The following is a 23,441-nucleotide window of genomic DNA, read 5'->3' on the forward strand; positions in this document are numbered from 1 at the left end:
GGCGCCAGGGTGGCGAGCGACGAGCCCTGCCGGCCGTGCCCCCAGGGGCCCAAGCCTTGCGGCGCGGCCACCAGCCTGCCGAGGGTGACGGCGCGGACGGCGCAGTGCGAGGAGACGGCCGTGGTGCCGTACGCGCCCGCCCCGCTCAAGCCCTGTAAGTCCTCGGAGCTGCGCGCGGGCGCCTTCTACTCCGAGTGCCGCTGCCTGAAGCGCGGCGGGCTGCAGCGCGCGTGCAGGCGCACGGGCTGCGGCGAGCACTGCGGGTTCGTGCGCCCGGCCGTCCGCGACCCCGTGCCGCTGGGGTCCGCCGTGCCCGGCTACAGCCTGCGCCCCGTGTGCTGCCCCGGCGCCAAGGAGGCCACCAGGCTCAAGGTGCGGCGCACAAATCCCAGGCGCGTTTTGAGCTCCAGAGTCGTGAAGCAGGACTCGAACCGAGCGTGTGGCCCCACCAATGGATTGCTCTCCGTACGAGGAATCCATTGGTGGGGTCACACGCGCGGTCCGGACCCCGACTCCCCCTGTTCCGCAGTACCTGCACGACAAGGCCGAGATGCTCAAGCGGCCGCCCCCGCTGGAGCCGCTGCCCCCGCCGCCCACGCCCCCGTGGGTCCAACCAGTCCAACCCCGAGTTTAGTTAGGCCAACCAGAATTCTAGTGCCATTTACTAGAATGTGTAGTAAAATAGGAACCAACTAGAATTCTAGTACCAAATACCACACTGCCTAGTTAGCGGCCATCTGGTAAAAATTACCAGAATTCTGGTAACTGTTACTGTGGCGCCCGCCCTCCCGGCTGGTAGATTTAACTATGTATATTTGTTGCTTTAAATAAACATAACTGTAAACCTTACCATGGTCGTAAATAAAAAATATTGCTCGTAAAAAGGTTGCTCGTGAAAAATATTGCTGGGCATGAAAGAAAACCACAGATGACTGAAATGCCACTTACTTTATTGTTGCATGAAAATACACATGCAAATATATATGACAACAATGCACATGCACCAAAACGGCATTAGAAAAATACATTTGATAAAAACATATTTACGAGTCACAGGTATAAAACTAGATCATTTGACGTAAAGTTATAAAACTTCTGTTTGCTTTTTGGAGATGAATGACAATGAATGGATACCAAAGCTCATGAACATATTTACAGATGAATTTGGAAGTTTCAGTAACAACATAGGCATGCATGCTCTCATCAAAAGACTTTGTTTCAAAACATTTTAAAACAAAGCAAGCATGGAACTCCTCACTTAACAATATTCGGTGGATCTGAGCAAAAGAAGGATAGAGGTCATTGTTATCAACAGCCACAAAAGATAGTTTGTGGTAACAAATGCCATGCAACTCCACCCAGGGAACAATGTCACTGAAGTCCTTAAATTCATTAGGCAAACAATGCCGGTAGAGGTAAGATCCATCCATGTATGAGGTTTGCACATGATCAGAAGGGCCAGATTCTAACGGGAGCACCAAACCTCTACCGCTTTCAAATCGAAAACACAATCCAAGCTGTTCCTTAACAGCTATTGTATGACAGACAAAGACTCGTGAACTAGAACTGTTAGCAATAGTCTTTAACTTTTTGTGTTTAGATTCGAACTTGCTAGTAGATAGGTGAGCAGTAGGACCAGAATATTCTAAGACGGTACAATAATGCAGAAGAAAATGGTCTTTGCAACGCAAATGTGACAATAGCTGTATCACCCTTATTCTATGATGTTCTCGCACAAGGATTCGAAGAGCATCAAGACATTCCTTTTGATAAGATTTAGCAAGCGCAATGTCAAGAATCCCTCTTAGAGTTAAATACAAAGCCCAATGGGGATCATCTTGAAAGTTGGGTCCCAGCAAGTCATGAACAAGAAAAGCAAACAACAGGCAAAAATTTAAAAGTTCAGAACCAGTCATCGAAATTTAGGATTCCTTGATGTCCTCAAGTAAGAGAACAGGAGGCTTGTTCTCAAAACCATTAATTACATAGTTGAAAGATTTCATTCTGGAATTCAAAACTGGGAGAGAAAGTGTCTTCTTAACACACACATAATGATGAAGGATTAATGACATATCAGTTTTACATACACCTAGCAGTAAATTGTGTAGGATATCCACTGAAAAATTCTCATACACATGAAATGAATTTAGAGAGTTCCAAACTGAATTCTCATTAATCCCTGACATGGCCAAACCCAACTCAACATCATTTTCATATTCACAGGGTTTCCTTAAGGCTGATTGACACTCCTCGAGCATGTGGTGCATGTCACTCCTGTGACTCCTACAAAACCTACAATAAAAGTTGGCTGTGAAACCACCAGCAAATCCTAACACTTGATGGTATCCTAGATTATCAGCTAACAGGATTGGAGCAATAAAATGAATAGTAACCATGTTACTATCAATTGGAATAGTGATACCCGAAGCCTCTAGTGCATTCAGATCGTCAATTAATTTTTGAAATACATAGAAGTTGCCATCCTCCGGAACAGCTGTCAGAGGAATGAAAAAGCAAAGTTAGAAATACATTTTCTACTGAAGATTGAAATTCAGGAGGTAAAAATTGCATTGAGAAATAAACGCCTCCAAGCTTATAGAGACCAGCATGTGGGCCGAGGGCGTTTCCCACTTCAAAATCATCAAAGTACAAGAATAGAGGGAGAACCAAGAGATCAGAACCTTGAAATTTAACAATCCTCAGTTTCCAGAGCTTACACTGCATAAAGTTAGATATTACACCTGACTCGTACTCTTTCTCTAGGTATTCCAGATAATTTATAACTTTATCATAAACACCAGGAAGGGCAAAAAATTTCTCCATAATCTTTTTTATTGGGACATACTTTCCTTTAACACTGACTCTCTTCTTAGACATTTGGCCTCTAGCATATTTATCATCCAACCTATCTCCTACAATGTAATCTTCAGGCTCAATGAAACTACCAGTCTCTAGCAAATATTTGAATCTCTTATGTTCAGTGGATAATGTACCCTCAAATGGCTGCACTAAAATTTGCAGCAAATCATTAATTTGACTCTTTTAGATTGTTATCAAGATTATTATTTGTCATAATTTCAAACAGAGATGGTGTTAGATAAGATATAATATTCTTAAGGAAAGCACTAACATGAGAAACTACATCCTGAATGTGATTTCTGGGTATTCTAGGATTGGCATAGAATTTAGTTAAAAAAGTTGAGGCATTGGATAGAGCTAATTTTTCTAAATTATCTGAAGTTTCGACATTTTCAGGAAGACTGTAATCATTAACAAAATTTCCTTCACTTGGCTCAGCTTCAGGGTATTGCTCAGGACATTCAGACTCTTTCTCCTTAACTTTCTTCCTTTGCTCTTTGCTGCTAGAGCTCTTGGAAATACTGGCATGAGAGGGAAACTTGTGATCTCGAATCCAATGCCTCCTCAAGAGTTTCCACCCAGAAAAGAGACGAAGACACCCTTCAGTCCTGCACTTCATAACTTTAGAGAAATCTACTGATGGATGGAACACACGAAGATGGATGTCCACTCCTTTGATTGACACAAATGACACTCCACAATCAGGGCAACACGGCATTGTGACTAAGACTAATTGTAACCAATGCAATACAGTAAATAATTTGTATAAAGGCGCAACTTGCACAGAACTCCAACCATACAACAAGAACTTAACTAGCACTCAGTTAACTTGTCCACCAAAGAGTCAACTTCAGGAATCACAGAGTCCCAGGGAGTACTTAACTCATACACAAGTTTCTGGAGAAGCAGCCAATAGCACTCTGAAGTCCTCGGGTACTGAGCATGAAGGATCTTGAAGGTCAAATCAATTGAGTCTCTGACACTATTCACTCGTTGCAACACTCCATCATACAAAATGTAGAATTGGGTAGGTTGAGGCCAGGGACCAACAGAAATGGCGTATGGTTGAACAGTAGTTTTGTCTTGACATGCCTTGGACTCGAATGTATCAATTTCCTTCTGAATATCTTGAACAAACTGTAAAAGAGCAAGTTTATTAAAAACATGCATTTGACAAAGATACATAAAGTAAGTTAGCGGAAATGTTAATCACTGAGGTATTAATCCACTACATGAAGACTTACCTCAACATGAAAGAGAAAGGACCTCAACATTTCCTGCTTTCCAGCTCTGTATTTCCGTGTCACAGGCACTGAGGTAAGGCCCACCTCCTCAAACAAATCCCCAAGTAAATAGAGGATTTCAGCATCAGTCAAGTCTGGAAATGAAATGGGACAAAGTAAGTACTTAGAACTAAAAGACATAAAAAAATAATATTGAAAAGAAACTTACCGTGATCTGGAACGCCAGCCAACTTCTTAATACTCTCCGCTAGAGACGGCCAGCTCATGAAGAGACAGTTTTTCTTGTCCGGATACAGAGCATCAAAATCAGATTCAAGCTGCAAGGAATTAAAATGAAAGTAAGTTACAAGGTATCAGGGAGAGCACACTTTGTAAAACTGAAATGCACGTTTCACGTACCAGAAGATAGCCTTCAGGTTGCGCCAAAAAAGGGTAGAGTGTGTGGATGTACTTTGTCAGATAGTTCTCCTTTCTGCTATCCACTTCATTTCGAAGAGTATTAATTCTGGCATCCCTTGTCAAGTTACATTCTAGCTTTAATCGGGAACAGATGTCTACTCTCCGTTTAAGCCGCTCCAGACTTCCTTCCACATCAGCAGACAATTCTGTGAACAAACACCATAAACAATTATAAGAAACGGTCCTTGATTCAAGAGCAAAGTTTATGAATAGAAACACAAATACAGAAGTTAAAACTATTTTCAAAAGCATGAAATCTTTGGAAATTATTAACAAAACAAAAAAAAACTATCAATCTCATATGCTTCAGCCTTGCAAAGGGCTACTTCGAATGTGAAGAAATAGTAGACACATAACTAATTACCTGGGACAGAAGTGTTTCTAGACTCTGTGTTTGATGATCCAGTGGTGACATAATCCTCTCTTAATACTTTTAAATAGTTTGTAAACTTATGGTAGAGTCTTCCTTTAGGATTATGGCGTTTCAGAACCTTTCCATCCACTTTTACCGATCGATAAGGGGTATAATACTGGGCCTGGATAGGAAAAGAAAACGACCATTAATGTTATTCAGCAGCCCACAATGAATCAACTAAAAAACCAAAAACAAGCCACCTCACCTTCCTTTCTCGAGGAAAAGTTTCCACAATGAAGTTTGCTAAGCTCTCTACTTTATCTGTAACATTGCTGGAACAAGAAAGGCATGTCATGTTAAATCAATAAATTACAAAAAATTACAAAAAACAAGCTGAACAATGCATTACCTGATACGAGTCGGAGTTTTGAAAGAGTATTTGACTATTACATCACATAGCAGCTTCTGATGCAGCAAGTCGAGCCCAACATAGTCTTTTTCTTTTTTAAGTCCTTTCTTCACACGGAATCTTTTCTTGGAGGCAGGATAGTTGTTCAGAATTCTCAAAGCATCGGACCTTCTACTTAAAAGCGCTTTCACCACTTCCTGCACACCGAAAAAATACCAAGATAATAGAACTGACTTCACATGTAGCTTTGAACAATGTTACTCAATCATGAGAAATACTCACATTGGGTTTAGGATCTGCCCGCAAACTTTCCCAAGAGATGGTGCTTGGAGGTTGTTGATCAATGTTGACATGAATGATATCATCAGCATCTTCCCCACCATCATCTTCAGTAAAAATCTGTGGAATGCGAGGTGATAAAGGTGGGGTGGCACCATCAGATGATCGAGATGTTGAAGGTGAGGATGCACCATCAGATGATCCGGATGTTGAAGGTGGGGTTGCACGATCAGATGATCGAGATGTTGGTGAGGATGTACTGCGAACACCTGCCTGGAATGATGATTCCAGTCCCAAACTAGAAGAAGCCTGAAATAAAATAAAATTAAAAATTAGTCTAGGTTATATACAGCTATGCAAAAGTTGCAAGTGGAGCTACTGTCGAGCAAGTGGGAACTGACAGAATGTCGAACAAAAGTGTCAGCCATAACCAAGACAAGGAGAGCTAACAACGGAAAGGTTAATGGGGATGGGGGACTAATTCTCACTATCAATAAAGCCTACACCATCTATGAGTGAGTTGGAAGAAAAAACAGGGCAACATTTAAAGTGGTACCTTAAACTTCTCTATAGCTGATGAAAGCCTTATCCTTGGACCAAAAGAAGGTACAAGCTGACTTAACATATGATACGTCAAGCCAACTAGTGCCTCAGTATCAATCTGTTGATCTGACAACAGAAGAAGACATCACAACTTAAGAGAACTGAATCAAGCTTGCAAGGTACGAGCTGGCCTAACATGTGATCTTTCAAGTCAACTAGTGCCTCTGTATGAATCTGTTGATCTGACAATAGAAGACGACATTACAACTAAAGAGAACTGAAACAAGCTTGCAAAGTACCTGGGCCGCTTAACCTCACAATAGCGCCTCAGAAACAAAAACGCGGACGGGATCTCTTCCCGAAGCGAGATGCCGCAAATAAATTACAGAAACCTAAGTAAACGCGTCTTTCAAAACTATAAAGAGTTGGCATGGTGCCGCCAAGAAAAAGTATCTGCGACGCAGTCTTTCGAGTGGCACGTACCTCGAAAATTGTCCATGTAATCTTCAACACGGCACTCCCGAAGAATCCGACGCACATTATCATCCATTTCAGGTACACAAGATTCAAAAACAAGGAGCACAGCTCAGCTCAGAAAACCTGCAATACAAATCAAACAGAACTTCAGCGAAAGGACAAAACCCGCAAAGCCGCAGCACACTACACACACGAAGGAGAGGTGACTCCACGCGAACCGTGCACCTCGAAAGTACTACAGCATCACGAAATGCTGAGAGGGAACCACAGATTTTAACTGCAGCCATACAATCACGTCCTTCGAACAGAAAAGAGGAAAACATTCCACTCGTGTGAAACTAACCTGCAAAGCTCAGTCAATACGACAGGAGTTAGAGCAAACCAAGTTGTGACAACATCTTTGACAGCTTGGTCATGGAGCCCGTGTCAGATTTGAAGCCTCGGATTTTCAAACAGCCGTATACGAAAACAACCAATCGGTCAGATGGGTGAGTCTCTCACACAATCCCTGAATAGATATCGTTGGATATCGTAAACCAGTATTTTTATTTCTGTCGTGCTTTTTATTATAGGCTCCTTCTGAAAATTCATCACACGGCTCCTGGTCCTACGGGAGACATCAGACGCACCAGATTCTTGTTTGGTGGAATCACACTAGCGATTCCGGACGACGTTTGCGGTCGTCGTTGCCGTTGCCGTTGCCGCTCAGCGAATCAGACTGCGCCGTTGCGATTGCGGTTCTCCCTACGTCGCTGCCTTGTATCCTACACAAATAACGATCCAAGCCGTGTGAAATATTGACACAAGGCAGTGAGATTTGTGTTGCTCCCGCCCCCGCCAGCTGATCGGAATAACAACAACAAACTAGCAGAATGAATCATAATCGTGATATTATGTGGCATAGACGTAATGTACTGAGGAGACGGAGGGCAGTAGCAGCTCTTCTTTTAATTGCATCCCATAGCCGAGCGGACCGAGAGTTTTGGGTAAAGAATTGGGTTGCAAGAAGGACAGAGAAAGGTTTCCACCATAACCTTTTCATGGAGCTACAGTTAGAAGACCCTAACAAATTCCGCAGGTGTGTTCATTATTTAATTTATTTCGCACTCAATTTACAATTTGTGCCACAAATTAACAAAACCAGGTCACAATTTAATTTTTTTATTTTTTAGGTGCTTGCGAATGGATGTCGCCAACTTTGAGTTTCTGCTTGAAAAAGTTTCACCACTCATAGTGAAGCAAGATACTCATTTAAGAAAAAGTATAAGTGCAGCTGAAAGGCTTTCAGTGACCTTAAGACATCTAGCAACAGGTAAACCAAATATTAGTGACATTAATTTTTACTTTCCAATTTTGAAAAGTTTTTATCTCTATCAATATTTTGTTGTTTTCTGTTGTGTAGGTGAAACCCAAGAGTCTTTGTCGCTTAATTATAGACTAGGTCAAAGTACAATTTCTGGCATTATCAAAGAGACGGTGCGGGCAATTTCAGAGGTTCTCTCCTCTGAATTTTTGAGGTTTCCGTCTTCTCAAGAGGAATGGGAAGCGGTAGCTGGAGGCTATGCTGAGAGGTGGAATTTTCCACACTGTATAGGTGCTATGGATGGCAAACATGTCAGGATTGACCCACCTGTGAAATCTGGCTCTATGTTTTATAACTATAAACAAACATTCAGTATTGTACTATTAGCCCTTGTTGACGCTGACTTACGTTTTGTGTATGTGGATTCGGGGGCAAATGGTAGAGCATCCGACAGAGGCATTTGGAATAGATGCACTTTGAAAGCTTACATAGAAAGTGACAACAGCTGCATTCCTGCACCATCACCACTACCAGGAACGGCACAAGACTACCCATATGTAATACTTGGGGATGAAGGGTTTACCCTGTCAGAGAAACTGCTCATCCCCTACCCTAAGGACACCTGTCACAATCGACGGGACAGAAGGATCTTCAACTACAGGTGTGTGGCTTCATAGGGTAACTTAAGTGATGTCACGTAAAAAATTTCCACGCACTAAATCCTCATTGTACCAAATTTCAGGTTGAGTAGAGCTCGTCGTTGTTCAGAAAATGCCTTTGGTGTGATGGGAGCGAGGTTTCAGATCCTGAGAGCACCAATGCGTTATGATCCCGATGATGCAAATCAGGTCATGCTTGCTATCATGTGTCTCCACAATTACTTACGGTCAAGTGTAGTTGGGCGGGCTTTATATGCCCCCTATCAAATGCTCGATAATGAAGACATTTTGACAGGGACTGTCACCCGAGGCGAGTACAGGGATGTGCAGGTTAATGGTTTAGTAAGATTTGTAAATCAAGGTGGCAACCGTCATGCTGATGCTGCTTTGAATTTAAGAGATCAATGGTCTGGGTACATGAATACAGTAGGTGCAGTACCATGGCAGGAGAGGATGGTGACAGTTCCAGCTCCATAGTTCTTATTAGTATTACTTTGTTGATGTTAGTATGTACTTTATCTATGTGTTCTTGTGCTGTTTAAGTGAAAAGTCCCAACTATATATTTTTATTTATGTTGCGTTGAGAAGTATTGTAACACATGCTATTGTTTGTGTAAGGTTTAACAGTAAAGTTGCTTGTGAACATATGAGCCTCATCATTTCTGCCCTTCTGTGGGGTAAAATATACTAGGACAACAGGAAACTTCAAACATAAATGGGAAAGAAAATTGTAATTCAAAAATACTCAGTCATGGACAATATTTATCTTTCTTAAAACTAAAATGGCAACACTTATCATACCAACAAACAATATTTGTTCTCCCCACCTGAAGAAAGAGTAACGTGATTGGCATTTGAGAGATCAGTCAGCCAATCAATTGGAAGGAAACATTTGGACTAATAACTTCCAAGGAACATAACCGAAACATGGCACTTATGTCTAATCTTCTAAATCATTTGGTATAACTTAAAATTAGGAATACTTGCCCAATAGAGATAGTCTTTGTTGGTTAAATCTTTGGACGGAACAATTATTATGTTCTGCATAATAAAAGTAACATAAGTATACAGGTAATGCAAACTTGCATTCCAGATTTCTTACAAAAGAAACACAACATGAAACATATGACTTACAATTTAGTGTAAAACTATACACAACTTGTGACAAAACATTTAGTGACAAACAAAACACACAACTTGTGACTTAGATTTCACAGACTAAATATGCATTACGTACCCGTAAGAGAAAAACAAGTTTTAAAAAAATCACAAAGACTTAAGTTACAACCTCAATAAAACAGCCAAACAAAATTTGGTAAAGACTACATTCTGAACTTAATAAAAACTGAAGACTATATTTTAACTAAATAAAAACTCAATATAACAGCCAAACAAAATTTTGCAGAGTACATTTTTAGCTCATAAAGAAACTGAAATCTATATTTTTAACTAAATAAAAACTGAACTTTCAACTTAAAAAGAAAACAAGTTAACAGCCAATTATAAACCAGAGAATCAACTTTCAAAAGAAAACACAAAGAAATGCCAAACAAAATTTTTTAAGATTAGAAATTTAAGAATAATATCTACGAACTGAAATTTTATCTTCATAAATAAAACACATAAACCAAACAAAATTTTAAAAAGACTAAATTCTTAAAAGCTTCGGCAACATCCCACATAACGTCATAAAGACATAAAAATTGAAATAAAAGAAGGAAAATAGTGCAGCACTAAGTAGAATAATATAAGGTACGATAAGACTAATAATTAATCAGAACACTCATCAAATCTTTTTCACAGGCTTTACGCCTGTCAGGGCTCATGTCCCTGAGCCTCCCAGCAATGTACGCCCCCAGATTAGCAGCAGAGTCATTTACTACAGGAGTTGGCTCTGGCAAAGGTTTGACAAGCTCCTTTGCCAGAGACAATACCTCACTCATCTGAGAGGCTCTTCTTTTTCCTCTCTTGTAGAAGAGCTCTCCTGTACTGGGTGAGGCCGCTGCTGAGGCCGAAACTGGAGTTGATTGATTTTGTTGAGCTGTTTGTGGTTGGGACACATCTTGAGGTTCACTAGTGACCTCAGTAACAAGTTCAAAAGTAGCATCCGGGGGTACTTGTACAAATTTCTGCAAAAAGAAGCAATTGACATGCTGTTACTTTTATCAAAACAATGGCAGGAATTCACATTCTATATGTTGGATACTTACTTGTAGCACTTCATCATAATACACTTGTATCCCCTCAAGGATACTCGAAGTTGACGCTACCTCTGCTGCGCTTGAAGCAGCGATGGAAGAAGCAGTGCTACTTATGTTACTGACTGTGGATCCACTGACCACAGTCTTTTTTAAAAACATCAACTTCGAGTACAGTGGCCACCTTGGAACATACATGTCATCTGTCCCGTTGCCACTACACCGCTTATTCGATGAGCTCACCTTGTTCCAGTTGCTGGAAAAGGTGTCCTTCATGTTTTTCCACCGATCCTTTAAAATTGTCACTGAAAATAAACAGCAAAATAAGAAAACCTGAGGAGAAACACCTGCGCAGCACAGCAAACAGGTGCTACGGTGTGTAGGGTTAGCGAGGCGCAAGGAAACATGAGGCAAGAAAAAGAGGATAAATTTCAACAAAACTGTGCGACTTAATTTGTCTTTAAAATCTGAAGAATGAAATAGATTGTTGCAATGAGCAAACAACGGGGAGAACTTATCAGAATGAGGAACAGTGGCAGACAGAAGGAGTTCAGTAAATGGACATTATGGCAGGGTTAGATGAGCAAGAAAACTTACCGGTGTAGACGGTTGCACCCATCGCAAGTGAAATCTCGTCCCAAAGCTGTATTTTTAGGTCACTTCTTCTGTACCCTTCCAGAGTACAGTCCCAGAGAAAGGGACGAGACTCCACGAGCTGTATTAGCTCGTGCTCCTTGTCCGCTGGCCACAAATTCGCGTCCTTTTTTGGTGGCATGTTTCACGTGACTACTTTAACACTAAATAACAATGAACTTTCACTAAAATAATAATAAACTAACACTTAACACAGAGCACGAACTACAGCCACCAAACAGGCGCGAACTTGCAGCAGCAGACGATGGCGGCACAACGGGACTTTGTGTTGGCGCGCGCATTCGTTCCCGTCACGTGACATGGTTCTGTGCTGTGATTGGCTGCGATTGCTGCTGCCGTTGGGAAAAATAGCCGGGCAGCTATTCTGGCGGCCGCAACAGCAACGGCGAGCTGCTGCGCTGTGATTGGTCGAGACGGCAACGGCAACGTCGACGCCAAACGCAACGTCGTCTGGAATCGCTAGTGTGATAGCTGTTGCGACGAATTACTTGCTGTTGCTGACCACAGAGGCAACATATTTGTAGTTGACTTGACCAACAGTGTGTGAGTATTGACAGTTCCGTCTTAATTTTTTTTTTAGGTCTTTGGCTAGTGTATTCATAATTTTCCATTTTAGATTTTGGCCATTGGGTAAACAATTTTCATTGTCGCTTTTGTCATTCCACTGTCACAAGAAAAGCGAACTCGTAATTGGTACAAAGCAATGCAGCTTGCTCCTTTTAAACACAGGTAGTGGAAGTTCAAAGTTTAAATTATTTCTTTGATGGTTAAGATTTAATTTCACTAACCTTGTTGTGTTTGTCACTTTCACTATGTTTGCGCAGAAACTGGACGTCACCTTGCCACTCTGAGTGGACATACGGAAGCTCCTACCAAGGTCACATTCAGCTCAGATGGAAATTACTGCCTGTCTGTGGCTAGTTGTGAGGGTTTCATATGGGATTTAAAGACTCTAACGCAAGCGCATCGTCTGAATTTGCAGCCGGGCATGGCAATAAAGCAGGTTTGTCATTGGTGTTCGGCATTGCTTGCATTGCTTGTATCCTCACCAGCTGGTTACATTTTCTCTTCGCTTTCAGGCCATATTCATGCCAATATCGGACAACATTCTAGCTTGCTTTCAAGATGACGCCATACATATCTGGGGCTTTCCGTCCTTTCAATGTGTCAAGCAAGTTGTTCCAGACACTTGGAAAGGGGACAGTATCAGAAGCCTGGCATTTACAAGGTAATACAGCATTATTCTAAAGCTTCTACCCAGACAATGGAGAATGTGTAGCTTGTTTGACCCTCTTTGTTTTCTTTACTTACTTTCAGGAATGGTAGAGCCATGGTTCTTGGTGGTGCATCGAGGCAATTGGTCATTTTTACCGTTGACGATTGGGACTGCCAGAGAGTGATACTACTACCTGACTATGTTTCCAAAGTGGAACATTTGGAGTTTCTGCCCCAAGCATTTGATTCGGGTGCTAATCAGGTTAGAATGTGTGATTAATAATTGATTCACATGCATCAATCTTGATTCCCAATTTTATCTATCTTGTATAATTGACTGTATATTTGTTAATGTTCTGTTCCACTGCAGATTCTTGTAGTTCTACTAGATTCTGGAAAATTACTATTTTTGGATCTCACAAAAGAAACTATTATGGAATCCAAGACTGAAAATAATATTAGTGAGTATTTCATGGAGTATTCAATCAATTGTAATCTGCTTCCTGCAAATTTCACTGCTAGAACATGTTTTGTGCATTGGCAGAATTTTCCAACAACCTCAAGGGCATCTGCTTCTCATTGGTGTTTCTGGTGCAGGCAAGACCACTCTCTCTAGATTTGTTGCTTGGATGAATGGCCTCTCTATCTTCCAAATTAAGGTATTTGCTGTTATACTTTTAATCTTTTAAGTGCATGATTCATCCCATGAGCTTCCTTACATTATTCTGTGTGTTTAGGTTCACAACAAGTACACTGGTGAGGACTTTGATGAAGATTTGCGTGCTGTGCTCAGACGCTCTGGCTGTGAGAAGGAAAAGATTGCCTTCATCATAGATGAATCTAATGTGCTAGATTCAGGATTCTTGGAAAGAATGAACAATCTTCTTACCAATGGAGAAGTTCCTGGACTGTTTACAGGTAAATACAGCCCATGCAGTTTTGCAGCTTTTATAACCAAACTGTACATTGTATTTTAAACACATTATTGGTACAGGTAGTGAGTATGATGATCTGATGAATCTGTGCGAAGTGGGTGCCCGGAAGGAAGGCCGTACGTTTGAATCAAACGAGGATCTTTTCAAGTGGTTCACTGGCCAAGTGATGCTCAACTTGCATGTTGTATTTACAATGAACACATCATCTGAGAGCTTAAAAGAACACGCCGCCACATCACCTGCCTTATCTAATAGGTGTGTTATTAATTGGCTCGGAGACTGGTCTGAGCAGACAATGTTCCAGGTACGTGATCATTTCAAGTCTTGGCTTATTTTTTCTTCCAGTTTTCATGGCCCTTTTTACTGACGTCCATTTAATTCTTGTTAGGTGGGCAAGGAGTTAACCAATACCGTCGATCTTGATCGCCCGAGCTGGAAAGCGCCCGACTCCTTCCCATCTGTGCACACTGGACTGCCAGCACAGCCCTCGCACCGTGAGGCAGTGATTAATGCCTGCGTGTACGTACATCAGACCCTCCACAAAGCTAATGCTAGTCTTGCCAAGCGAGGCAGCAGGGCCATGACCATCACTCCGAGGTGGGTTTTCAACAATTTTGTCTGTTGGGTGTGTCAAAAGGATGTGTAATAAATTGTCTTTCCTTTGATAGGCATTACCTGGACTTTATCCATCATTTTGTCAAGCTGTACACTGAAAAGCGCTCATATTTTGAAGAACAGCAACTTCGTTTGAATGTTGGTCTTGACAAAATTGCAGAGACTGTCTTACATGTTGAAGAATTGCAAAAGTCTTCAAAAGTTATATCTCAGGTACTTGCTCCTATCCTCATGAGCGCTTTTTCTCACTGTAGAAGTTAGCTTTTAATGCCTATCAATTTGTCTTGTAGGAGCTAGCAGCCATGAATGAAGCGGCCAATGCGAAGCTCGAGCAGATGGAGAAAGATCGGCAGGAGGCTGAAAAGAAAAAGGTTGAGAGTCAAGACATCCAGGCTGATATTGAGAGGCAAACTGTGGACATTTCAGAAAAACGAGATGCTGTGAAGATGAAATTGGCACAGGTTGAACCTGCAGTCATCGATGCCAAGCAAGGTTAGTGCCAGCCATTCATTGTAAGAAGAATTAACTGCTAGAAGGGATAACTTCTTTTGTTTCTACTTATGTGGTACAACTGTCCAGCTGTTAAATCCATAAATAAACAGCACCTGGTGTTAATTTCCAAATCCTAAAGCTGGCGTTGGAATCTGTTTGCCTCCTGCTTTGTGAAAACACAAATGACTGGCGTGCCATTCGCTCAGTTGTAATGAGAGAGAACTTTATTAACACAATAGTTAGCTTTAATTCGGATGATCTCACATAAGAAAGATTATGAATAAGTTTGGTTTGTCTGCTTGCATGAGCTTAACTTTTTGTTTGATTTTCATACCTTTCATAAATAGATTTAGATGTTCTTAAAATTCTTGACTTTCAAATTTGCAAGCAACTTTTTTTTAAACTACAGTACAAAGTATTATTGAACCTATCAATTGAGATCTCTTTATTGCAAGTCTCCACTCAGTTGTCATGTCTGATCTGTTTGTTGTCCGATCCATCTTTTGATGTCTGCATTTTTTTTATGCTTATTTTTGTTTTGCTTTATAGCTGTGAAGAATATCAATAATAAGGAGTTGGACGAAGTCAGATCTTTTAATAATCCATCTGCCCTAGTTGCAATGGTCTTAGAGTCTATCTGTGTTTTGTTGGGAGAGAATGCAACTAACTGGAATGCAGTCAGGACTTTTGTCAGGAGAAGGGATTTTAAGTCCATCGTCTCCAACTTCAAGACTGAGGATATTGCGTAAGCGATTTTGGCTTTTTGCAACGTTTTTAGCATGTGCTTCCTCTATTCCTTTTCTTGCTTCTAGTTCTTTATTCCAAACATTGCTTTGTATTATAAGATATCTAAAACTTCTACCTGGTTTACAAAGTTTTTCTACTGAGCTTTAACGTTAATGCTTTCTTCTGAAATCTTACAGTGATGCTGTTAGACAGAAGATGCATGAGACGTATCTCAGTAGGCCAGATTATAATTTTGAGAAAATACGTAATGCCAATCGGGCTTGTGGAAAGCTGGTGAAGTGGGCCATTGCTCAGGTATGCTCCAAATAACACTACATTTGTCCTCTGAACTCTTTTGTCTACTTCTGAAGGGTAATAGTACTAAGACTTTTCAATGTTACAGGTTCAGTATGCAGACATGCTTCAGAAACTCAAGCCACTGCAAGACGAATTGGGTTCTCTGGAACAACAAGCATCTAAAAACGAAAATAAGGCTGAGGATTTAAAAAAACAAATTGCTCAGCTGGAGCAGAGCGTAGAATCATCCATCAACGAACACAACCAGCTCACCTCACAAGCGAAGGCCCTACAGACAGACTTGAAGAATGTGCAGGCCAAGGTGGACCGCTCCACTCAGCTTCTCGAATCCCTTGTCTTTGAGAGGAAGCGGTGGCAAGCATCAAGGGAAACGTTCAGGTCTCAAATGTCAACTATCATTGGAGATGTTTTGCTTTCATCTGCCTTCCTGGCCTATGCCGGTTATTTTGACCAACATGTATGTGTCTTTGTGGAAATCAATTCTTGAAATGAAAATGTTTTGCTTTTATTGTTCAATGACCTTTGTTTTCTTTTTCTTTTCAGTATCGTCAAAACTTATTTGCAAAATGGTGTCACCATCTTAAGCAAGCCGGCCTGAAATTCCGTACTGATATTGCTATGACAGAGTATCTTTCAAAACCTGGCGTGAGGCTTCGTTGGCAGGCCAATTCTTTACCTACTGATAAGCTGTGCACGGAAAATGCGATTATGTTGAAGCGCTTACAGCGCTTCCCTCTGATAATTGACCCATCTGGGCAGGCTTCTGAATTCATAATGAAAGAGTATAAAAAAGATAAGATCTCCAAAACATCTTTCTTGGATGATTCATTCCGTGCGGAATTGAAATCTGCTCTCAGATTTGGTTACCCACTGCTTGTCCAGGTAAGGTGACAGTTAACTAACTTGTTTACAAAGTAACTATCCAGTATCAAACACTCCTAATATTTTAAATTTTTTTTTTTATTTTCAGGATGTTGAAAATTATGATCCTATTCTGAACCCTGTGCTGGACAGAGAGTGGCGCCGCACAGGTGGCCGTGATCTCATTACTCTGGGCGATGAAAACATTGATTGGTCACCTTCTTTCAAAATCTTCTTGTCAACTCGAGACCCAACTGTGGAATTCCCTCCTGAGCTCTGCTCTCGAGTTACCTTCGTCAATTTCACTGTTACCCGCAGCTCACTGCAGAGTCAGTGTTTGGACCAAGTATTGAAGGCTGAGAGACCTGACATTGACAAGAAGAGGTCTGACCTTTTGAAGCTTCAAGGCGAATTCCATGTGAGGCAGAGGCGGCTTCAAGATGACCTGCTTCAGACTCTGAGTGAAGCTACGGGAAACATTCTGGATGATGACAGTATGATAACCACTTTGGTAACGCTGAGGCAGGAGGCTGCTGAAATCAGCCAGAAGGAGGAAGAGACTGGCACGGTCATTGCGGAGATTGAAATAGTGGCTCGACAGTACTCGCAGCTCTGTCAAGCGTGCAGTAATATCTATTCCACCATGGATAGCTTAAAGCGAATCCACTTCCTGTACCAGTATTCGCTCCAGTTCTTCCAGGACATCTTCAGCTCCGTCTTGCACAGCAACCCCCGCCTCCAGAATGTGACTGACTACAACCAGCGGCTGGCCGTTGTGACCAAGGACCTGTTTGGCGTGTGCTACGAGCGCGTGGCCAGGGGCATGCTGCACACGGACCGGCTCACCTTCGCCATCCTGCTGTGCCGCATCCACCTCAAGGGCGTGCCCAACGAGGCCAGCCTGGACTCGGAGTTCACGTTCTTCCTGCGCGGCAAGGAGGGCATGCTCAACTCGTCGCCGCCGGCCATCGAAGGGCTGAACCAGGAGCAGATCGAGGCCGTGGTGCGCCTGTCGTCGCGCATTAATGCTTACAAGCACCTGTCCAAGAAGATCAAGGACTCGCCGGAGTTCCCCGGCTGGCTGCAGCACAGCTCCCCCGAGCAGTGCGTGCCGGCACTGTGGGAGGAGGACAAGCAGCTGAGCGCCGTGGCCGTGGCCATGCACAACCTGCTGCTGATCCAGGCCTTCCGGCCCGACAGGGTGATCGCCGCGGGGCAGGCCCTGGTGGCCGCCGTGCTCGGCGAGGAGTTCATGGCGGCGGCGGACCGCGAGCTGGACCTGGCGACCATCGTGAACGCCGAGCTTCGCGCCAACGTGCCGGCCCTGCTGTGCTCGGTGCCTGGCTACGACGCGTCCGGCAGGGTGGACGACCTGGTCGCCAAGCTGCGCAAGCAGATCGTCGCCATCGCCATCGGCTCGGCCGAAGGCTTCAACCAGGCCGACCGCGCCATCAACCAGGCGGTGCGCTCGGGCCGCTGGGTGCTGCTCAAGAACGTGCACCTGGCGCCGCAGTGGCTCGTGCAGCTCGAGAAGAAGTTGCACTCGTTGCAGCCCCACCCAGGCTTCAGGCTGTTCCTCACTATGGAGATGAACCCCAAGGTGCCGGTCAACTTGCTGAGAGCGGGCCGCATCTTCGTGTTTGAACCGCCGCCAGGCATCAAGGCCAACTTACTGCGGACCTTCAGCACTGTGCCTGCTGCTCGCATAAAGAAGGCCCCTCTGCTGTACTTCCTGCTGGCCTGGTTCCATGCCATTGTCCAGGAACGTCTACGCTACGTTCCTCTGGGCTGGGCCAAGTACTATGAGTTCAATGAATCTGACCTGAGAGTTGCCTGTGATACTCTGGACACCTGGATAGAAGCTACTGCAATGGGTAGGACCAACTTGCCGCCAAAGGAGGTTCCTTGGGATGCCCTAGTTACCCTGCTGTCTAAATGTATTTATGGAGGCAAGATCGACAATGACTTTGACCAGCGGCTACTGAAATCGTTGTTGGCCAAGCTCTTCACCCCGGCTAGCTTAAAGGGCGACTTTGCCCTTGTCGCCAATGTGGATGGAGTTGGAGGCCCTGGGGGACAACGGCACATCACCATGCCTGATGGCACCACGAGGGACCACTTCCTGCACTGGATTGAGGCGCTCTCTGACAGGCAGACACCCTCCTGGCTGGGACTTCCCAACAACGCAGAGAAGGTTCTGCTCACCACAAGAGGTATGTACTCACTTCTGCAGAATATTTTGTGCATTCTAATTTAATTTCACATCTTTCATTTGTAAATTAATTAGTTAATTTTAATCCAAATTTCTCAGTTTTTTTTTGGTTTTTTTTTTGTAACTTTTGCGTGTTTGCCTATGAACTTGGCTTAATGGTTCTGTCTCTGCTGTCCAGGAACGGACCTGGTCGGCAAGCTGCTCAAGATGCAGCAACTGGAGGACGACGACGAGCTGGCCTACTCCAGCGAGGAGGGCCTGGACCTGACGCGCGAGTCGGTGGACGAGGTGGTCAGGTTCCTGGAGCAGCAGGTGGCCACGCTGCGGCCCATTGTCAAGAACCCAACCAAGGACCCCCTGTACTGCTACTTCGAGCGCGAAGTCAACTCCGCCGCCGATCTGGTTCACAACGTGGTCCACGACTTTCAGGACGCTTTGCTCATCTACCAGGGCGTGAAGAAGCAGACCGACTACCACCGCACCATGATGAACGACCTGGAGAATGACATTGTTCCGGCCAGCTGGCGCCGCTACCCTGTGCCCGACGGCTGCACCGTCATCCAGTGGCTCGTCGACTTGTACTCGCGCGTCCAGCAGCGGCACTGGGTGTCGCAGCTGATGTCGGAGGGCGTCAAGAAAATCAAGACCCACCCCGTGTGGCTGGGTGGCCTGCTGAACCCCGAGGCGTACCTCACCGCCACGCGGCAGTGCGTCGCGCAGGCCAACAGCTGGTCGCTGGAGGAGCTGGTTCTGGACGTGACCATCTGCGACGGCCAGGAGGCCAGCCAGCTGCCCGACGAGTGCAGCTTCCGCGTGACGGGGCTCAAGCTGCAGGGCGCAAACTGCAAGAACAATCAGCTGCTGCTGGCCACCACCATCATGACCGACTTGCCCACCACGCTGCTGCGCTGGGTGCGCGTGGCGCCCGGCACCGAGGTGCGCTCCTCAAAGCTGTCCCTGCCCGTGTACCTCAACTCGACGCGCACGGAGCTGCTGTTCACGGTGGACCTCAATATTGCCCCCGGCCAGGACCAGCACAGCTTCTACGAGCGGGGCGTCGCCCTGCTCACTTCCAATTGATATGGTTTGGTTAGGTTCAATTCTCAATTGGTTAGGACAATTCTCTAGTCAGTTTGTATAACCTCCGTTTGGAATGAGGCTTTTAGTCATGCTTATTATTATTATATTTAATTTAATTTTAATTTTATTTAATATTATTTATTTAACATTTGATTTTATTTTATTTACCTCGTAAGTAAGCCTAAGCAGAATTCAATTCTTCAGTACATGGTGGCCAATTCTGAATAAAAACGATTGTCAACTCTTTTTTAAAACTTTCTGCATTTTGAAGAAACCAGGACCATTTCTTTTGTGATGTATTGTGATATTTATTTTGTACTATGTAAAATATTTTATTTTTTATTGCGGTTTAACGCATTGGAGCTCCAATTACATTCAATTTAAAATAAGATAAAATTGATAATAAAGAATTATATATTTATTGTACATGAAACTAGATTAATTAATCCGTAGCCCCTCGCTGCTGGCATCCAATTGACACTTTCCAAATTCAAGAATGTGGTACACAAGCTGGTGACGCATGATTAGACGAGGCACTCTTAGAGAGAGAGAAAGAGAGAGAGAGTCTCTAGTTTGATCCGGCCTCCGCGCATAGCGCATAGTGGCCCGGGGCAGCGAAGGATCGGAAGGCGCTATGTCGTGCTGCGATTTTTTAGAATTGGATGTGAGGGTTTTCGTAGGCCATGCCAGTAGCAGTCAGTCGGTAACTTGGGGGTAACGCTCGCCACCCAGGCGAGCGTCCGTTGCGGGGAGTGCGAGCGACCCGGCAGGGGTGCTACCACCTGCTCGTTCGCCACCGAAGGTGAGTCCAGAACTCCCTTCAAACCTGCACTTGGGAGAGGCCCTCTGGCCTTTGTTGTGCTTGGCCGCGGCCGCAGTGGCTGCGTCCGGGAGGCGGCGGGCGGCACCAACATTGGCCGAGGGGGGTACCTTCGAGTGCTGGCCGTGCATCGTCCTCGTTGCCGATGGAACGGCACCGGCCGGACTCGAAGGGGAGGCCCCGGCTCTGGCGTGCTTCGCCCCGGCCGGGCCGCGCACGCAGCGGCTGCGTCCGAGCGGCGGTGGGCGGCACCGAGAGAGACGGAGACAGGAGGCGAGCTTGGAGCGTGCTAAGCGCTCGCGGACGCCAAGGTTGCGCCCGCCGATGCAGCGGCACCGACTCCAGCCGCGGGGAAAGGATTCACTTGCGCCCCTCGCGAGGCGCCAGACTCTGTGGGGAGCGACCCCGAATGGCACCCCGGTCGTTGCCGTCCACCAGGCTGCGCTGGCCCTTGAGGTCCAGGCGGTAGTGGCTGTAGGGCGGGAAACAAATCATTTGGTCGATGGGCTGCTTCGTGGGGCATCGCTGCTACCAGGCACCACCAGGACGAGCGGCGAGCCGGGGGAACGCGAAACCGCCAACCCGGGGGAGCGCCTGCCGTGGACAGCGTAGGCAACCCGGTCGCCTCGCGTGCAAGCAGCTCGACGGGCTGCCTACCTCGCAGGCTGACGGAGCGGCCGGCCAGCGCAGGCGGCCAAAACTCAAGACGCGTTTTGAGCTCCAGAGTCGCTAAACAGGACTCGAACCGAGCGTGTGGCCCCACCAATGGATTCCTCGTTCGGAGAGCAGTCCATTGGTGGGGTCACACGTTCGGTTCGAGTCCCATTCAGCGACTCTGGAGCTCAAAACCCATCCGAGATACTGACCGCCTCCACCGGCCGGGCCCGGGCCTTCCGGCTGGCCCACTGCGGCGCTGACTCGGCTGCCTCTGCACCCAGACCACCAGGCATCACCCTGGCCTGGCGCACGCCGTGCTGGGCATCCCCGCCGTGGGCACCACGCCCTCCACGCCCTCCGCGCCCCGGCCGCGGTGTGAATCACCGGCGGGGCGCGGCGGGGCGTCCCCGAGGCGGACCGCACGGCGGCGCGGGGTCCCCGATGACGCGAAACGTATCACCTGTGGCCGCAGCGCTGGCGCGGCACGCGGCTCCTGCTCCGTCTGCAGGGAGATCAGGGAGCTCGACTCGCTCGCTCGCGGCGAGCGAGTGACTCACTTCGAGTTCATTCGATTGTATGAAATAAAACGTGTCTACGGGATATTTAGGTCATTTAACTGGCTATTTAGTGAAGTAGGAGGTAACTTTTACCTTTGTACCCAACTTTATCCGTGGATTTCGGCTCCCGAAGCCGTATTTATCTCTCTAAATAGCTGCCTCGGAGTGAGTCACTCACTCGCTGCGAGTGAGTGAAGTGAGCTCCCTGATCTCCCTGCTGGACGGCCTGCCGGCTGCCGGCCTGCACGGCGGCGGGATGGGTTGGAGATAACTCGGCCGCGGCCCCCACCATGCAGGCCCACCAGGCGGGACTGGCGGGACGCCGACGGGGGGAGGCCTTTCCGCTCCAGGCCCCTCCCCCACTGCAGGAGCAGGGCCCCGCCGCCCCGCCGCCCCGCTCCGGGTAGACTATCGGCGCCCCGGACGATTTTCGCATCGTTTCGACTGACGCGCGGCCGGCGGCGGTCGTCTTGTGTCCGCCAGCAGCGCATCCCTCCGCGACGTCCCCGACGACGACGAGGCCGCCAGCATGGAGAACCGTCGCAGTGAGTGTCCCGGGGGTGGGGGCGCCTGGGGTTGTCGGTGGTCGTCGTTTCGCCGGCTGCCAGTCCTAGATTTGCGGGCCAGCATACCACTGTGATCATCGGACGTGACGTGTGTCATAGTCATACTAGGGAAACCTCGCACACGCTGTCACGCTCGACGTCCACAGACTTTGACTTCTCAATCAATTTTTTGAAGCTGGCGCCAGTAAGTGCTACAGATAGGCACAAGTTGTTTAATACTTTGAGTCCGTTACTTTTATTAGAGTACTTATCGCAAATCGTCGCAAATACCGTCAATGAGCCGTTTCTGCCGCACTCTAGCTAGTCTAGCTGGTTTTAAGAATCGCCTGAAAGGAACGCCCCAGCGGACGAGTGCGTCCTTTTCGTTTCGCGCGTGACAAGGTAGCGGGGTTTAGCACCTCCGCGTCCTCTACTGCGGGGCCGGCCGGGCCTCCCCGCCGCGACGACGCGTGCGTGACGCGTGCGTGACGCGTGCGTGACGCGTCGCTCTAGAGTCCTGGTGCACTGCAGGATTGCAGGCAGGAGTGCAGGCAGGAGTGCAGGCAGGAGTGCAGGCAGGACTGCAGGTGACCTGGGAACAGCGGTAAACGGAAGCATGTTGTGTCCAGCGTACAGTCACAAGCTCGCGCACACGGAGCCCTGCCGACTTGATTCGCGCTCTGTCTCCTCTGGCGCACATACGGCACGCCCTGTGAGTGCAAGAGAGACAGAGAGTACGCCGACTCGTTGATGATGGAGTAGTCTCGGGCCGCAAATCTTTTCGCCTCCGGGATGCATACGCAGCGAGTGCGCAGCACGTGTCCGAATCGGGAGGGAATTATTTGGCTTGATTGAGAGGCGCTACACTGAGGGAAATGTTTTTGGGCCACACCTAAACTTACAGCTGTGACAACCAATCTGTTTGGTCGCTGGGGGTTCAATTAAACGTTCGATGGCCACATTTAAATC

General features: G+C 46.0%; 4 protein-coding genes across 10 annotated transcripts; 2 read left to right on the plus strand and 2 right to left on the minus strand.

Annotated features, from left to right (window-relative positions):
* Positions 1-929: 929 nt before the first annotated feature.
* On the minus strand, positions 930-7,273 carry LOC117648272. Of its 4 annotated transcripts, none has more exons than XM_034390704.1 (11): positions 7,255-7,273; positions 6,632-6,748; positions 6,162-6,274; positions 5,609-5,914; positions 5,327-5,523; positions 5,183-5,249; positions 4,927-5,098; positions 4,503-4,708; positions 4,312-4,420; positions 4,104-4,237; positions 930-3,996 (listed from the first exon to the last, which is right to left on the minus strand). In XM_034390704.1, the coding sequence occupies exons 2-11, from the start codon at positions 6,696-6,698 to the stop codon at positions 3,673-3,675; spliced, it is 1,695 nt and encodes a 564-aa protein (XP_034246595.1). In that variant the 5' UTR covers positions 6,699-6,748; positions 7,255-7,273; the 3' UTR covers positions 930-3,672. The 4 variants fall into 4 exon arrangements, with proteins under 4 accessions (XP_034246595.1, XP_034246594.1, XP_034246596.1 ...); XM_034390703.1 differs by lacking the exon at positions 7,255-7,273 and adding an exon at positions 6,969-7,109; XM_034390705.1 differs by lacking the exons at positions 6,162-6,274; positions 7,255-7,273 and adding an exon at positions 6,969-6,989.
* A 191-nt stretch (positions 7,274-7,464) lies between these two features.
* Positions 7,465-9,232, plus strand: LOC117648273 (protein ANTAGONIST OF LIKE HETEROCHROMATIN PROTEIN 1-like). Its single transcript, XM_034390707.1, has 4 exons — positions 7,465-7,703; positions 7,798-7,937; positions 8,028-8,589; positions 8,671-9,232. Exons 1-4 carry the CDS (start codon positions 7,498-7,500, stop codon positions 9,062-9,064), a joined length of 1,302 nt encoding a protein of 433 aa, XP_034246598.1. The 5' UTR covers positions 7,465-7,497; the 3' UTR covers positions 9,065-9,232.
* A 957-nt stretch (positions 9,233-10,189) lies between these two features.
* Positions 10,190-11,643, minus strand: LOC117648275. The gene is made up of 3 exons (XM_034390708.1): positions 11,383-11,643; positions 10,798-11,090; positions 10,190-10,716 (listed from the first exon to the last, which is right to left on the minus strand). Exons 1-3 carry the CDS (start codon positions 11,558-11,560, stop codon positions 10,351-10,353), a joined length of 837 nt encoding a protein of 278 aa, XP_034246599.1. The 5' UTR covers positions 11,561-11,643; the 3' UTR covers positions 10,190-10,350.
* LOC117648271 (dynein heavy chain, cytoplasmic-like) lies at positions 11,520-20,139 on the plus strand. Of its 4 annotated transcripts, XM_034390701.1 has the most exons (19): positions 11,520-11,982; positions 12,056-12,168; positions 12,264-12,442; positions 12,519-12,667; positions 12,757-12,916; positions 13,025-13,115; positions 13,177-13,313; positions 13,392-13,572; positions 13,649-13,893; positions 13,978-14,186; positions 14,258-14,417; positions 14,495-14,696; positions 15,246-15,441; positions 15,620-15,737; positions 15,826-16,197; positions 16,284-16,622; positions 16,711-18,814; positions 18,992-19,541; positions 19,631-20,139. In XM_034390701.1, the coding sequence occupies exons 3-19, from the start codon at positions 12,428-12,430 to the stop codon at positions 19,905-19,907; spliced, it is 5,505 nt and encodes a 1,834-aa protein (XP_034246592.1). In that variant the 5' UTR covers positions 11,520-11,982; positions 12,056-12,168; positions 12,264-12,427; the 3' UTR covers positions 19,908-20,139. The 4 variants fall into 4 exon arrangements, with proteins under 4 accessions (XP_034246592.1, XP_034246590.1, XP_034246591.1 ...); XM_034390699.1 differs by having other exon boundaries at positions 18,992-20,139; XM_034390700.1 differs by lacking the exon at positions 12,056-12,168 and having other exon boundaries at positions 18,992-20,139.
* The last annotated feature ends 3,302 nt before the right edge of the window (positions 20,140-23,441 follow it).

This window comes from Thrips palmi, unplaced genomic scaffold (assembly GCF_012932325.1).
Source record: "Thrips palmi isolate BJ-2018 unplaced genomic scaffold, TpBJ-2018v1 HiC_scaffold_3, whole genome shotgun sequence".
NCBI lineage: Eukaryota > Metazoa > Arthropoda > Insecta > Thysanoptera > Thripidae > Thrips > Thrips palmi.

Bases quoted from the DNA above. Each gene is read 5' to 3' on its own strand.
- LOC117648272 (XM_034390704.1), bottom strand. From the start codon at position 6,698: ATGGATGATAATGTGCGTCGGATTCTTCGGGAGTGCCGTGTTGAAGAT. The intron at 5,524-5,608 runs GTGAGTATTTCT...TTCGGTGTGCAG, and splicing joins GGGCAGATCCTAAACCCAAT to GAAGTGGTGAAAGCGCTTTT. The intron at 5,250-5,326 runs GTAATGCATTGT...TTCTTGTTCCAG, and splicing joins AAAACTCCGACTCGTATCAG to CAATGTTACAGATAAAGTAG.
- LOC117648275 (XM_034390708.1), bottom strand. From the start codon at position 11,560: ATGCCACCAAAAAAGGACGCGAATTTGTGGCCAGCGGACAAGGAGCAC. The intron at 11,091-11,382 runs GTAAGTTTTCTT...GTTTATTTTCAG, and splicing joins GGGTGCAACCGTCTACACCG to TGACAATTTTAAAGGATCGG. The intron at 10,717-10,797 runs GTAAGTATCCAA...TTCTTTTTGCAG, and splicing joins ATTATGATGAAGTGCTACAA to AAATTTGTACAAGTACCCCC.
- LOC117648273 (XM_034390707.1), top strand. From the start codon at position 7,498: ATGAATCATAATCGTGATATTATGTGGCATAGACGTAATGTACTGAGG. The intron at 7,704-7,797 runs GTGTGTTCATTA...TTTATTTTTTAG, and splicing joins GACCCTAACAAATTCCGCAG to GTGCTTGCGAATGGATGTCG. The intron at 8,590-8,670 runs GTGTGTGGCTTC...ACCAAATTTCAG, and splicing joins AGAAGGATCTTCAACTACAG to GTTGAGTAGAGCTCGTCGTT.
- LOC117648271 (XM_034390699.1), top strand. The intron at 13,116-13,176 runs GTGAGTATTTCA...TTTCACTGCTAG, and splicing joins CAAGACTGAAAATAATATTA to AACATGTTTTGTGCATTGGC. The intron at 15,442-15,619 runs GTAAGCGATTTT...GAAATCTTACAG, and splicing joins TTCAAGACTGAGGATATTGC to TGATGCTGTTAGACAGAAGA.